Source organism: Loxodonta africana, chromosome 1 (genome assembly GCF_030014295.1).
Source record: "Loxodonta africana isolate mLoxAfr1 chromosome 1, mLoxAfr1.hap2, whole genome shotgun sequence".
In the NCBI taxonomy this organism is placed as follows: Eukaryota; Metazoa; Chordata; class Mammalia; order Proboscidea; family Elephantidae; genus Loxodonta; species Loxodonta africana.
The window spans coordinates 15,489,763-15,502,930 of record NC_087342.1 but is presented as its reverse complement, the minus strand read 5'-3'; the positions used below and the strand labels follow the sequence as shown (position 1 = coordinate 15,502,930).

The 13,168-nt window shown below is 43.1% G+C and overlaps 1 protein-coding gene across 3 annotated transcripts in view; it reads right to left on the bottom strand.

Annotated features, from left to right (window-relative positions):
* KALRN (kalirin RhoGEF kinase) overlaps positions 1-13,168 on the bottom strand; it is a 769,081-nt gene that overhangs the window by 306,711 nt on the left and 449,202 nt on the right. For all 3 annotated transcript variants that reach the window (XM_064291948.1, XM_064291977.1, XM_064292015.1), the window contains exon 15: positions 6,315-6,481. In XM_064291948.1, the coding sequence (XP_064148018.1) occupies positions 6,315-6,481 (167 nt within the window). The remainder of the gene's footprint in view (positions 1-6,314; positions 6,482-13,168) is intronic.

Sequence of the window (13,168 nt, the reverse complement as noted above, 5' to 3'; positions counted from 1 at the left end):
CTTTTTTTTCTCCTCACCACTTCTTCCTGTTGCCCAATTAGAAAACACTAAGCCCTCTCTCCTACTCCATAACCCTCAAAGGCGTCTCTCAAATTTCCTTCCTGGGCAGAAAATGACTGATACCATATTGTGCATGGATAACATTGGGGCACAAATCCCACTGAAGCCAGGCTGTTTGGATTGAGGTGTTAATTCACGGCCAGTCTGGCAGATTGTGAATGAGCTGCTAGTCTGTAAAGCAATTAGCTGCAGGAAATAACGGCTCAGAGTGTATGTGTGAAATTCCTGATGCCACTGGTGTGCTGTGGATGGCTGGCTAACGGTGACCAGGATTTGGAAAAGTTGCCTGTAAGTATGGGTGCACGCATACACAGATTACACGCCCAAATGCTTCATCTCTTTGGAGAATGGAACTCACGGTGTTTATTTCTGAATTATGTAAGTCCTTCTGCCATGATTAACTGCGTTTTTCTTGGTTCAGAGATTCGTTTGAGGGTGTCAGAGAAACAACTTCTCCGTGTGCATCACGAATTGATGCCTATGGGACAATTGACTCCCTTGGGCTTCCTGATTCTTGCTAGAATGTTTTTCTATTTTCAGCCAACTAGGAACACTCGTTGTAACTAAGATGGCAGAAATCCCCATTTTACCAACTTTTCCATTTGGAAACATCATGTGCTCAGTCCCCACTTTCCTCATTAGGTCATGCTGTTTTCTGAGGGCATTCCAGGACTCTAAAGTGGGACAGTCTGATTTTAGGAAGATGAAAATGCATGGCAATTTATATCCAGGGTTTATATCCAGGGTTTATATCCAGGGGTAGGACTGATCTCTATGGATGAGTCAGTCCTGGGAACAAGACTGAGATAGTGTAGAAAGAGCACAAAATATGAAGTCAGAACAACTGGCCTCGTTACTTAACTGGTAAAATCACTTAACCCTTCTGAACCTCAATTGTTTTTTTTTTTCCATCTGTAAAATAAGGATAATAGTTCCTTCCCTTTCTGTACTACAGGGTTGATGCAATATGCTGTAAAATATAAAGCCTGATAATAATGATGTTGGCAGTGGTGAGTGATTTTTAGTTTTGGAGGAAAGCTGTGATTCTTTATTTATACCTCTCCCGATGAGAAGAGAAAGAATTATAAGATTCCATTTTTATTACAGTATTTATATAAGCTTATTGGTACCCCTGATATGATACAGGTATGCTAATTCGTTATCATCTTTCTTTGTACTCTAACCAATGATAACTCTTGTTGGTATAATTTACTTTTACTGGGGTCCTTTACTTTTCTGGTTCATAAAACTGGTTATTCTTCTGTGAGCATCCAAATATGTGTGGGTAATAAAAATGAGACAATGTTGGTTCTACTAATCTCGAGCTGTGTAACCTTGGAAACATCATTTAAAATCTCTAAGGCTCAGTTTTCTCATCTTTAAAATGGGAATACTTTCCTTGTTTAAGTCATAGGATACAGATAAAATAACATGAAAGTATTTTGCAAATCATAAAATGTTGATATCTTAGACAACAGTTTTCTTAATAGGTTAGATGATCTTTAAAGGTTATTTCTAAATCTAACATTCCACCCTTCTTTCAAAATTCTAAGAGTGCCCCTTCTGGTATCATAGGACACCAGAAAAAGTTAGTTTTGGAGAAATGAAGGACTGAAAGAGTATTGTCCTTTTGGAATTTAGGAGCTAAGCCAGAAATTCAGCTCAGTGTGAGCTGAGAAGGGAAGGTGATGATTGAGATCTATACCTTCCTTTGGCCACGCGAGCTCAGATAACTCCAAGTCAGAAGAAGGCTAGATTTCAGTAACTGGACATGGATGCCTACAAATGACAAGGCCGTCTAAGCTAGGTAAGCCAGACCCTGTAACCATGTAGGTTGGTGAAGCCACCTGTATATGGTTGTGTACTCTAGGTCAGACCTACAATAAAGTTATTAGGTTGCGGCCAAGGCGCTTTTCTCTAAGGCCTGCTGTTGTAGATGACTTATCATAAGGCAGAGTTGTTTTTGAAACTCAGGCCATAGGAAAAATCGTCTGCTTCTCAGATGGTAGCGGGGAGCCTGCCAAATTTCCAGCTTCCCTTAGTTCTAGAGCTCTACAATTTGTGAGATTGTACATGTTCATCCTTCATAGTTTTTTAAACTGTGGCCATACATCCTCTTAATTACAACCATTTTGAAACAAAAAGATGGTACTTGTCCCTTTGATTGCCCCTCTTTCAGATTTTACTCCAACTCCTTTCTAACTTTTATGTACAGTGAATAAACTTAACACAGTATTCTTGACAGGAGTATGAGGACAAGATAGTATTTTCTCCTTTGTTTTGAATTGTCCATTATATGCAAATTTTGGCCAGCATTTGTTCCAACGGGGCAAATTTAGACAATGTCTTTAGTAGACAAATAAGTATGATTTCTTTCCCACAGCTTAGAGCCCTGGTGGCACAGTGGTTAAGCGCTCGGCTGCTCACTGAAAGGTTGGTGATTCGAACCCACCAGTTCCTCCATAGGAGAAAGATGTGGCAGTCTGCTTCTGTAAAGACTTACAGCCTTGGAAACCCTATGGGGGCAGTTCTACTCTGCCCTGTAGGGTTGCTATGAGTCAGAATCAACTCAACAGCAATGGGTCATGGCTGAGTTAGCTTAGAGCCTCAACATCTTATAAAAATTCATTTGGGCCTATTTTCTGCTAAATGCACTGCTCTGTATAAATCCATATGGGAAGTTACTTAATTTTATGCCCATTAAGTAGGTTTTTCAAGTGTTTCTGAAGTAGATTTGAGGTCATCTTTACCAGGGTGTTCATTTCTCTGGAGAGCAATCAGAGCATTCTGCGGGGTCTAGAGAACAATTTTTCTAGAAGAAAGGGAAATCTGTGTGGTCTAGAGGCCTGAACCACAGACTTAATCCAGAGAACGACTTCCCTTCAAGGTCGACCATTTTTACAGAGGTGTTTGGGCCATTTATCTTTGATACAAAATTCTATGAAATCCCTTAGAAAATCAGTTGCATTAATCAATTTCATTATTCTGAATAGTTTATAATTTCTGTGGCTTTCTCAATCTTTAAATCTTCGGTTTAATGTAATTGTGGCGTAACTTCATTTATGGTTATGGTAGCCACACGGTCAAATCTAAACCTTTAATCTATGAGCTCAAAAGAGAGGGCGGTATAATAACCACATTATTCTCCTTTCCCTTTCTGTCCTCATTAATGGCATTTCAGTTAAGTTGTTCCCTCCCTTTTTTTCTTTTTTTTGAGAGTATATTCTAAAGGGAAACTCTCAAGCTGGTGTCTAAATTTAGCCCCACTGATCAATACTGACATCTAAATTAACTACCTCTTTTGAAGTGTCAACAGCTTCCAAATCAATATTTCCTGCTCCACCAATTTCCATCAAATAGAAATGCCTTCTCTGAAACCGGATCAGACAACTCCCCAAAGAAGGAGGCCAACACTGACAAAGGAAACAAGTCTATCTAACGAGGCATGGTGGCTGACCAAACAGCAGTCCCTTGGTATCTCAAAGGACTGCTGCCCTTCGCAAAGGCCTTCATTGGTTTCCTAAAGAGTCTGACTCAAACAATCCATACAATCTTGAGCTACAATTCCACTGTGTCATTCTCACCATGGTGGGGAGAAGGAATTTTCCCATCTACACAGAAAAATTATTTTATTGTCCTCCAACTCATGAAATACTGAATGGAAATATGTATAGATATTAGTCAACCTTGGATTATTCAGATATGGATTTTCTACTTCCCTGTTGAACAGATTGCCTATCTTCCCAGCGCTCCTCCCACGAAGAATGTGTACTTAGAGAATAAAAATTCATTTCCCTTTAGTATCAGCCAAGAAAAACATAATTTGGGAGATGACTCTACTACTGAGGCTGGAGCTAAATAAATACTGTATTTTTATGCAAATAACACGCACCTTCTGCGTTTGTTTGCTGTCAGTGACCTCCCTGCCTCGAGGTATTTTTATAAGCACGCTATGCTTACTTTTCTTACAGCAACGTGTGGAAGAGGATTGGCATGGTAGCACTTGTGAGGATCCTCATGAGGGAAAGGCAAGGCTGGCAAACAAACGCAGGTGTGCGTTATTTGCATAAAAACACGGTACATAACCAGGAACAAAAGCAAAACTGTATGTTTTAAGTCATATAGGAAGGATTTTCCCGTGATCTGTTTTGTTTAGATTATCATTCCTGCCATCTTCCACTGGCAGAAATAACCAAGTATGAACAGCAGAAGAGACTCAGACAAGCTACTGGAACCCCAGCTGGCCTATCAGATAGGTGCCACACTCCAACAAGCCTAGGTCATGGTGCTGCTGAGAAAGTCAGGAAAATCGCAGACTGTGCCCTGCCGGAGGCCTTCTTCCTATTTCTCCTGAAATCCCAGGATGGGAGTGGGGCCCAGTAGAGGCAACTTGTAAGGCTTTAGATTTAGGAGGCCTAGGCTCAAGCTTCAGCTAATTAGTCAAGAAGCCCTGGGGAGCATTAATCCTTATGGTGCCTCACTTTCCTCATTTGTAAAATAAGCATAACACTACTTTCCCCTATGGGCTCGTTTTACTCTTAAAATGACATCATAAATGTGAAAGCACTTCTTATACGAAAAGACAGTCTGTTTTTTCTTACCATCATTACTGCTCTGGGCCTGCTAGAATTCCCACCACGTCCCAGTGAATAACATGTCTCTCCAGAGATTCAGGTGTGATCCCAATGCTAAAACAACCTGTATGGCAGCAGCGCGATCTGGCCTTGCTTGGGGCTCAGTGATTTCATCGAATACAGATTTTTAGCATAGCGTGTGTGGGCTCTGGCTAAGGACTGACTGGAAGAGGAAGGGAGTGGGAGAGGATAATTTTCCCATTACGATACATAACAATACAATAAATAGACAGAGGCATTAATGAGAGATACCCTGAATATAAAAAAACCAACCAAACCCGTTGCCATCTAGTCAGTTCTGACTCATAGCGACCCTATACGACAGAGTAGAACTGCCCCATAAGGGTTCCAAGGAGCAGCTGGTGGATTTGAACCGCCGACCTTCTGGTTAACAGCTGAGCTCTTAATCACTGCGCCACCAGGGCTTCCCTGAATATACAGGAACAAGCAATAATTAAATTTAAAAAATGACATTTTTGTTCTCGGTGCTAAATCATGAGGCTGAAGTCAAACCCAAAGGCTCCAGCGGCCACAGTGTACCTCAGAGAAAATGGCTTAAAAGAGGAGGGTGCTTCTCTGCTTGGGATATTTTAGGCGGGGCTCTCCCTAGTGGAAGCAGGGGAATGGGTTTGCTGGGAGAACGTGGAGCAGAAAGGAGTAACCCCTGAAGTGATAGGTATCTGCCCTGCCGGGAAAGCCTCCTGAACCTGTGGACAGCGGTGCTGTATTCTTTTTTCAGTGTGACCGTTGTCTGATAACCTAAGCTTCAGTGCTGCCTTGTCTGTAAAATAGGAATAACATCTGTTTCAGAGAGTAGTTGTGAGGATTGATTGAGATGTGAGTAAATGGCACATAGCACTCATTAAATGGAACTGTATATTTTTACTTCTTCAACCCCACTTTTTCTAAATATGAAATCCCTATTATGTTAATCATAATTATCACTTAATCAATACACAATATTTTTAAAATATCCCATTGGTCACTGTATGTCTGTTCCTGGTGGTCAAATGCTCAAAGATCTGGGTATGTCCCTTGACAAAACGTCTAGTATAAAGTCTTACGCAAACAAGAATGCTTTTTTTCTTTTTTAAATCAGCTTTAACATGGAAAGAAAGTTTTATTGTAAGATCCACACACACACTGAAAATAATGCTGGTAATTGCTACTACTTATTGACTATCAATTATGTGTCAGGCACCACACTAGGCACACAGGTGCCCCAAATGAATCAATCCTGAAGATAAAGCCCAAATATGTTTCTTGAGGAAGGATTAGTATTTCTCATGGACAGTGTGCCAGGATTAAAGATAGAAAAAGCATAGATTCAATGATGAGGAAAACTTTGGAAAAGTCTGGAATGCACTCCTCAGATGGTTATGAGACAGAGAAACAACGTTTTGTAGCCTGAGCCACTGTACCACTGGGTCTATTTGTAATAACTGTTTAGCCTTCTGAAACCAATACAACCAAGTCTATAACCTACCTGTTTTCTAAGTTCTGCTTATATAAAGGGAGGTACCTGTGGCTCTGTACGCCTCAGGCCCTACCAGAAACTGACCCCATGCCCAACTCAGAAGGCTGGGAAACCCAGGCTGAAGATGGAAGGGCTAGGCTCACCTGTTTGACCTCTGCCTGGAGGTGCCGCAGTTGGAGGCACTGCTCTAGCCGCTTATGGGTCTGCTCCGCATTCAGCTCCAATTCCTGCTGCTTCTCATGGAGAAATTCCAATAGCTCTTGCACCTGGGCTGCTAGATCAATGTCTTTCTCACAGATTAATTCAATTCCTGATTTAAAAAAAAAAAAGTAAACAATTAAAAGCCAGGTAGTACAGGTAGTCCCCCACTTATGACAAGCTTATGTTCCATTGACCCCGTTGTAAGTCAGTTCTGATCTAAGTACAGTCCTGATATAAGTCAAATACTTCTCCTTTTTTTTTAGTTTTCATTATTATTGCCTTTTAATATTAGTATCTTTATAAATCCAATCTTTACTTGTCTTCGGGATTGGCTTGAGAATAATAACATCAGCAAATTATGCACTGCAATGTTGAAAACCGTAAAACCCGCCGCTGTTGAGTCCATTCTGACTCATAGCGACCCTACCAAAAAAACCCACTGCGGTTGAGTCGATTCCAACTCATAACAACCCTACAGGACAGAGTAGAAGCGCCCCATAGGGTTTCCAAGGAACGCCTGGTGGATTCAAACTGCCGACCTTCTGGTTAGCAGCCACAGCTCTTAACCACTATGCCACCAGGGTTTCCAAACCTGTTGCCGTCAAGTCGATTCTGACTCACAGCAACCCTACAGGACAGGGTAGAACTGCTCCATAGAGTCTCCAAGGAGCGCCTGGTGGATTCAAACTGCTGACCTTTTAGTTAACAGCCATAGCACTTAACCGCTACGCCACCAGACATATTACTAACAATAAGATGTACACAAACAAAAAAGAATGACGGTCGTAAATGTGTGGTTTGTTGTAACTCCAGTGCATCCTAAGTCAGTGGCTACCTGTACTGCAGCTTCTTAGCTCTGTCCAAATCCTTCCCCTGCTCTTCATCCTATAATTTATGACCCAATACAGCTGTGGTTCTGATGCTTGCACCTTGCCTGGGACGCTGTCAAATAGGGACCCAATCAACAATGGGGTTCAGACTTGACAGCCCAGCAAATAAGTCAGCAAAGGGTGGTACACTTCCATGGGGACCAAACTAAAAGGATCCCACCAATCTCGATTAATGGGCACCTAAAAAATAAATCTCCTTTGGGAGACTTCCCCATTACCCTGACTCACACCATCAGAAACTCAGCAGCACCACTGCCACCACCACCAACGTACTGGCAGCATGTAGTCGGGGGAGTATGAGGAAAGTCTGTTCATGCTCAAGAAAATGCATTTCTGGAGGCAAAAATAGCGTTTTATGTAAGGACAATATGGTAGAGTGGGAAAAGTTTTTTTCTGGTGTTATAGGGTAATAATTTCAGTATTTTTTCATGTTTATTTTTTCTGTAAGTTTCATAATTTCAAGTCCCGGCTCCTGAAATGTCTGTGGGAGACAGAGAAAAGAACGGCTTGTTCTTTTGGCAGTCAACTCCCTCTAGTTGCTATTTTCAATTACCAACAGGATGAGGTGTAGAACGTCTTCTTGATTAAAATACAAAATAAGAAATACAAAAACGTCCACCTTTGCGGTACGCAGCACAGGGGAATGACCCTTGACCTCTATGTTTATTTTCTGGAAATGTAATTTAAAATCCATCTGCAGAAGTGGAAACTCTTTCCTGCTTCCAGCCACAACGTGGATTTATTCCGGTTCGTTTCCATTCTGCATGCGTCTCTGGTGTTTAGTATGCTGGGTTGGGGCAAAGTGTCTTCCTATGTGAGGCTCATGGCTCACCTCTACCAAACTGCATGTAAATGGGTTTTCCAAGCCTGGTAACTCATCAAGGAGGCCAGCCCCCTGCTTGGGGCATCACCGAGAACAGGCTCCTAGCCTGCCCCAAGACAGCCATTCAGCCTGATCTGTCTCACTTGGTACTGTTTTATGTGAGATGAACACAGGAAATACAACGGGTGAGGAAGATGCCTCCTGCACTCAGCCTTCCTCAGCAACACACTGTGACAAGCACGGAGTGAATGCGAAGGGCTTGAAGACCTACTCCAGCCCCATCTAGAAAAACGGAAACTCTCCTCTCTCTCCCACTGCCCCCAAACACGCTGACAGGCGCCCAGGTAAAACCCACCAACCAGTAAGTATCCATCAGTTAACAGGAAGTAGCGTTTGCCTGTGTTGACATTACTGCTTTCAACCTAATCGTAAACTGAACTCTCTTCCTCCTCAGAGGCTGCGAGAAATATTCAAAGGCACGTTTGCTCTTTCGATCAAGTAGTAAATCGTATGTTAACGAAACAGTTTGCCGGCCTCTTAAAAAAGCTGTATTGAGGTTTCTTTCTGTGTGCTCCCACAGTGCTCTGTGCCCATCCTCACCCCCACCATAACACTTCCTCTGAGGCTGGCTGATTGCTAACTAGTCTGTGTTCTCATGGGACCGTGGGCTCCCTACAACCAGGGCCATGTCTGTCTGATTCATCTCTGCATCGAGTCACCCAATAAACACCTATTAAATGAACAAACAAGCCTCTTTAGGGAGGAGCTGAGATCATGTGCTATGGTGGGAAGTACATGTGGACTGTGGGGAAGGAGAGACTCATTTGAATCCACTCTTGGCAAACTATTAACTGTGAGACGCTGGGCTGTTTACCCTCTCTGAGCCTGAATTTATTTCCCTGTTGAAATGAGAATCGCCAACTATTTCTCAGGGACGTTGTGAGGATTAAGCGAAAGGGTAAATGAAGTCCCCCGCATTTATTGGCTCAGGAAATATTCATTTTCCCACATTTTCTTTCCCTTAGGGAAATAACCTACTCATTATTGATTACTGATAGGTTTATTGGATGGCTTGTACATGATGTAAACATACAATCTTACTGACAGGTGTTTCTGTGTTCACTCAATATTTATCATTAGAAACTCAGTTGGTTTGGATGCTAAAGGACCAATGCTCTCAGCTCCGGCTCATTCAGCGACACCTGTGAGGGCTGGAACTTGACACCACTGCCTTTTTTTCCCAGGTCTCTCCAGTTTTTCGCCTTTGACAGGGTGAAGTCTTACCACTTTTCTATTGCTTGTTTTAGTGGAAAATATTTGAGTTTTCCTTCTCTGACAGGTTTCTGCCTTACATAGGTTCTGGTTTTTTCCGGCTTTACTGTATTAGATTCATCTGGAGAGTTCTTAAAATTCGCCATGTTCTGACTACACCCTAGACCAATAATGTCATAACCTCTGTGGGTGAGACACCCCCCCCCACCAAAAAAAACAAACCCACTGCTGTCAAGTCTATTGTGACTAATAGCAACTCTATAGGAGTAGAACTGCCCCTATAGGGTGTCCAAGGAGCACCTGGCGATTCGACCTGCCGACCTTTTGATTAGCAGCCATAGCTCTTAAACACAGAGCCACCAGGCATCAGTAATTCTTACAGCTCCCAGGATGATCCCAACATGCAGACAAGATTCTGAATCACTTGTTAAGATGGTACAATGGCCAGGAACCTGAGAGACAGTGGCGTTCCTTAAGCTACACTCAGTTGCCAGAGGGCTCTGCTTTGGAGTTTATTTAGGACTCAAGGCCAGACAGATAATAATAAAAAGTTGCTTGTTTTCTTTTGTCGCCAGGCCCAGGGGTACTTAACTTTCTCCAGGAGAGGGGTAGCTGTGGTCTAGGGTAAGATTTAGGTATTCCTGGCTCTGCTGCCCATATTTGTAACATGTTTTTAACTCTTTGTGTCTTCTTAAAAGAGTATGTCTGTCTCAGACGGAGAACATCTTTTCTCTTGTCCCCTCCCCATGCCTCTTTCTCTGTCACCCCCTCTATACCACACTCAGTTCAGAAATGACAAAGCCCTTTAATCGGGTTTTTAGATCACCGTTCTCAACTCCGACGGTGTATCAGCATCACCTGAGAAGTTTAAGAAATCTGGGCCCATTCTAGACCCATTAAATATGAATCTCTGAAGAGCGGGGTGGGCAGACATTGGTATTTTAAAGACGTTTCCCAGGAGATTCTAAATAAATAACCAGATTGAGAACCAGCGTGCTACATCAAGGCTCACTTCCCCACCCCTTAGCTCCTACCAGTTCCACACTCCTCTTAACACTCCTATTAACCCCAGAATGGCTTTCATTTTGGAAAAACACAAACCTTTGCTTTCCTTGTATGGCATGAGTAAACCTATTTGTGTTCTATTATTTTTACCTACATCTGCACCACCCACACTGATGTTCATTCTCGATTAATTAAGCAAACATTACTGAGAACTTGCCATGTGTGAGACGGAACCATTCTGCCAGATGCTGGGACTGTAAAGAGGGGGAAGAAAAACTCCCTGCTTTCATGCTGCTGGAGAAGCTACAGGAACGCAAATCACCCTGAAGGAATGTGGTATGTGCCAGAATACCAGTATAAAATGGAAGAGTAGTCAAGCTTTATTGAGCCCTTACCGTGCTCTTTAGGCGTATTAGCCCTCTCCAACCTCACGATGGCTACATGGTAGACATTCTTAAAATCACACTTTCAGAGAAAGGGAGGCTTAGAGAGGTTGGGTAACATGTTCAAGGACACCCAGTTAGTAAGCGGTGTCACCAGGACCCAGGCAGAGAGCCTCTAGAGTCTCAGTACTCTTACCCTCTAAGCCCAATGAAAAAAACAATTTATTTTTAGAATTTATTTATTTTCAAACGCTTAGGCTGGGTTCTTCCCAGGCACAGTCAATTTTAACCCTCAGTGCTACAGACTCCAAAGATTTTTCACTTAAAAACTTTGCATAGAGAGAGAACTTGATGCTTCGATTAAACCACAAAAGCAATACGACCACAGGATACGCAGCTCTTGCTCCTCAAGTCAAGAGTAACAGTCACAAGGTCAGATTTCAATGAAAAAAAGACCTATCACATAACCAATGAGGATGGTTAGGCTACAGCATGGACAGCGAGAACCGCAGTGAACTTTAGCAATCAAGGCCCATCCATAACACTGGACAGATAAAGAATCTAAGGTCTAAAGACAAAAGCGACTTCCAAAGTCAGACTGCTTGTTGGTGGTGCAGCTGGACCTTGAATTCAGCCAGGCTGTTTTCCATAGGGAAACCCTGGTGGCAGAGCGGTTAAGTGCTACGGCTGCTAACCAAAGGGTTCGCAGTTTGAATCCGCCAGGAGCTCCTTGGAAGCTCTGTGGGGCAGTTCTACTCTGTCCTATAGGGTCGCCATGAGTCGGAATCGACTCGACGGCACTGGGTTTGGTTTTTTTGGTTTTCCATAACTTGGCTCCTACCAGCAAAACCTATCACCTCCCAAGTTAAGGCTCAAATAGATAATTCCATAATGAGGAAAGAACATGAACAAATTAAGAAATTGTTCCTATTTTGCCTTCTACTTCTAAGGCTGGAATTCATTTAAGCAGAGGCTTTTGCTCCAGAGTTGTTGGCAGACCAGAAGGATTTAGGAGAACCTGGTTTAATGTCTTAAACCCTACACTTGAAAATAAGTAACTTCCATTTACTATTGTAAAATCAAAGCATAAGTCCTTAATTAAACATGGAGAGCTAAATACCAACCAAACCCGTAATTTTGCCAACTGTCCTTTCTCTAAAACAACAGATTATTTTTTTTTTTTTTTAGTTTTTATTGTGGTTTAAGTGAAAGTTTACAAATCAAGTCGGACTCTCATACAAAAATTTATAAACACCTTGCTATATACTAATTACTCCCCCCCTAATGAGACAGCACGTTCCTTCCCTCCACTCTCTCTTTTCGTGTCCATTCGGTCAGCTTCTAACCCCCTCTACCCTTCACTCCCCTTTATACAGGAGATGCCAACATAGTCTTATGAAGACAACAGCTTATTTTACCTTTAATCTGAGTGTGTTACTAGCTATACATTACAAATGCCCAAGCCATTTATGGTCTCAATCAGCATCTCAGAAGTCCTGTATTCCTCAGCCACCTGGAGGCAACGCCCACCCTGTGCTCTTCCCCCTCCACCCGCCTCCAGCTCTGGTGTGATTCTGTCCTCCCACTTCCACTCCAGGGATGAGATGCCTCTTCTGCAGAACCAGGCATTCAGCCATAGACAGGCAGTGGATTCCCTGAAACCCCTGGCTGGGTCCATTCCTTCTGAAGCCTCGTGGGCTATGCCAGTAGCTGTGGCAGGAACAAGGGAACAGCTAGTCTCAGCAGAGAGGGCTGAAGGGGCCAATCAACCTTCTCTTGACGAAGCTCATCTCTAAACAGGATGATGTGGGGGTAGACAGCCCATCTGCCGGGAGGGTGTTTTCACCCACTCAGCCCTCATGGTTAATGTGGTCGCCAAGCACAGCCAACCCACAGTTACAAGCAGTTCTCAGGGGCTGCCAGCTCCCAGCAGTCTTTCTGATACCATGGATACATGGCGTTTGGGACAGAGGCTGGCTTGTCCAAGGTCACGCCAGCACTGAGGTACTAAGTGCTGCAGGTCTCCGGGCGGAGAGGCTCTTTCCCGTTAGACACATCCATTCCGAGGGATGAGACTGAGCATCCCTGCATAGCTTCTCTGTCCCAGCCTCTCTACTTGGTACCATGTCTGCATCCTCTCACGACTCCCAGCCTTAGCTCGATAGCCAGCTATCATGAGCATCATGAGGACAAGCTGTAGGGCTAAACCGTGAACACATCAGGGTCTCAATCATAGAGAAAGGATCACTGTCCAAGCTCACTTCCCTAGTAAGGCCTTGAAAAGGTACAGGGCGTATCCAAGATCACTGCTTCTCCAACTTGAATGTACACATGAATCACCTGGAAATTTTGATAAAATGCAGATTCATATTCACAAGTCTGGGATTCTGCATTTCTAACCAGCTCCCAAGTGATGCTGGTGC